At 41.8% G+C, this 1,652-nt stretch overlaps 1 gene segment (V, D, J or C); it reads left to right on the top strand.

The window, feature by feature from the left end:
- Positions 1-12: 12 nt before the first annotated feature.
- On the top strand, positions 13-1,108 carry LOC122545217. The segment is given in 2 exon segments: positions 13-250; positions 706-1,108. Coding segments are annotated over 2 exon segments (357 nt in total).
- Positions 1,109-1,652: the final 544 nt, after the last annotated feature.

Raw genomic sequence — 1,652 nt, 5'->3', positions numbered from 1 at the left:
TTACTGGAGGCGACGGTGACGTTAACCTGCGTTATGTCCAATCTTCCTTCTGGAGTCAACGTCACCTGGAGACAAGAAAAGAAGCCTCTGAAATCAGAGATTGCTGAGCAGCCTGGACAGAATCCCGACAGCGTGATCAGCAAATTAGACATTTCTACTGAAGCCTGGCTGAGTGGCGTTACTTTTGAATGTGTGGTGTACCATCAGAATCTACCGACTCCACTGAGACACTCCATCCACAAGGAGAAAGGTGAGCGGTGAGATTAAAGCACAAAGCATCCCATGTGTAATCCAGATCAAGTTACATCAATGTCAGGCTTTGATTGGGAATGAACAAACACCGTTGGGAGCATTAATGATGCATCTGAAGGCAGGAGAGCTAAGTAGCTGATTAAGAAAAAGATGGACCAAAGGATATTGTATTCTGATTAAGTCATATATAGTGGGAAGAAGCCTGAGTTGTGACGCCACCATCAGCAATGACAATTGGACAGAATGCCCATGTTGTGCACTGGAAACATGGAGGCAACTTTCACAGTAAACTTTCCTTTTTTTACTGAACAGTATTTGTACCATACTGCTCCTTTAAAAAGCGAAAGTGAATAAATCCCAAATTAAACATGGCGTATTTTAATATTTAGTGAAATTGTGATACTGGTTCAGGATTTTTTTGGTTGATTTATATTTGTCTCCAATATTCTGCAGTGATTAATCCGCTGGAGCCATCAGTGTCGGTCCTCCTGCCACCAACAGAAGAAATCTCCGCTCAGAGGTTTCTCTCCCTCACCTGTTCAGTGAGAGGTTTCTTCCCCCGAGAGATCTTCGTCAAGTGGACAAACCGGTGAATTCCAGTAACTACAAGAACACCGAGGTGATGGGGGAGAGTGACAACACCTCCTTCTTCATCTACAGCCTGTTATCCATTACAGCGGAGGAGTGGGCCAGCGGTGCTTCTTACTCCTGTGTGGTGGGGCATGAAGTGATTCCATTGAAGATCATCAACAGAACAGTCGATAAATCCAGCGGTAAACCGAGTTTTGTAAACATTTCACTTGCACTGATGGACACTGTTAATTCATGTCAATAAAAATCTCAAAGTTGCATTTAATAGTTCAACAGAAGTAATGAAGTGTTTTGTTTCCTCCAGCTGTGAGTTAAATACTGAATTAGTTGTTTCTCACTCTGACTTACATTCCATCTGTGTAGTTAAAGTGGATTATTAACAGGTCTATAACAAGTGTCTTGTGTAGTTAATGTTCCCTGCCATGATACACCCTGGGTCAGAGATAGAGTAAAGCTCACTCATTGCAGGATTCTGCCAAGTACCTTATCCATCCTAAATCCCTCTGCGACAAAATCTGACAATGTCCATTTTATGTCAAGGGTAGGGCACGAGTTTTGAACTTGGTGTTTTTGATTCCCCCGATTGGAGATTCTAACAAAATTCATGTCAGTTTTAAACTGCCAAATTACACCAATTGGAAATGTAAATTTAAGACACTTTAAAATTAAATTTGATTGGAACATACCAATCGTAAATAGTGCAGAACAGTTTGAATGTAACCTTTCTTTCTGGAGAACTGCCAGGGATCTTGCGCCAGCGCATGAGTTGACAGAGTGTATCTTCACTTTCACACCAAAGAGAATCGACA

Source organism: Chiloscyllium plagiosum, unplaced genomic scaffold (assembly GCF_004010195.1).
Source record: "Chiloscyllium plagiosum isolate BGI_BamShark_2017 unplaced genomic scaffold, ASM401019v2 scaf_93245, whole genome shotgun sequence".
NCBI classification, from domain to species: Eukaryota; Metazoa; Chordata; class Chondrichthyes; order Orectolobiformes; family Hemiscylliidae; genus Chiloscyllium; species Chiloscyllium plagiosum.
This window is presented reverse-complemented; position numbering and strand designations above follow the sequence as displayed.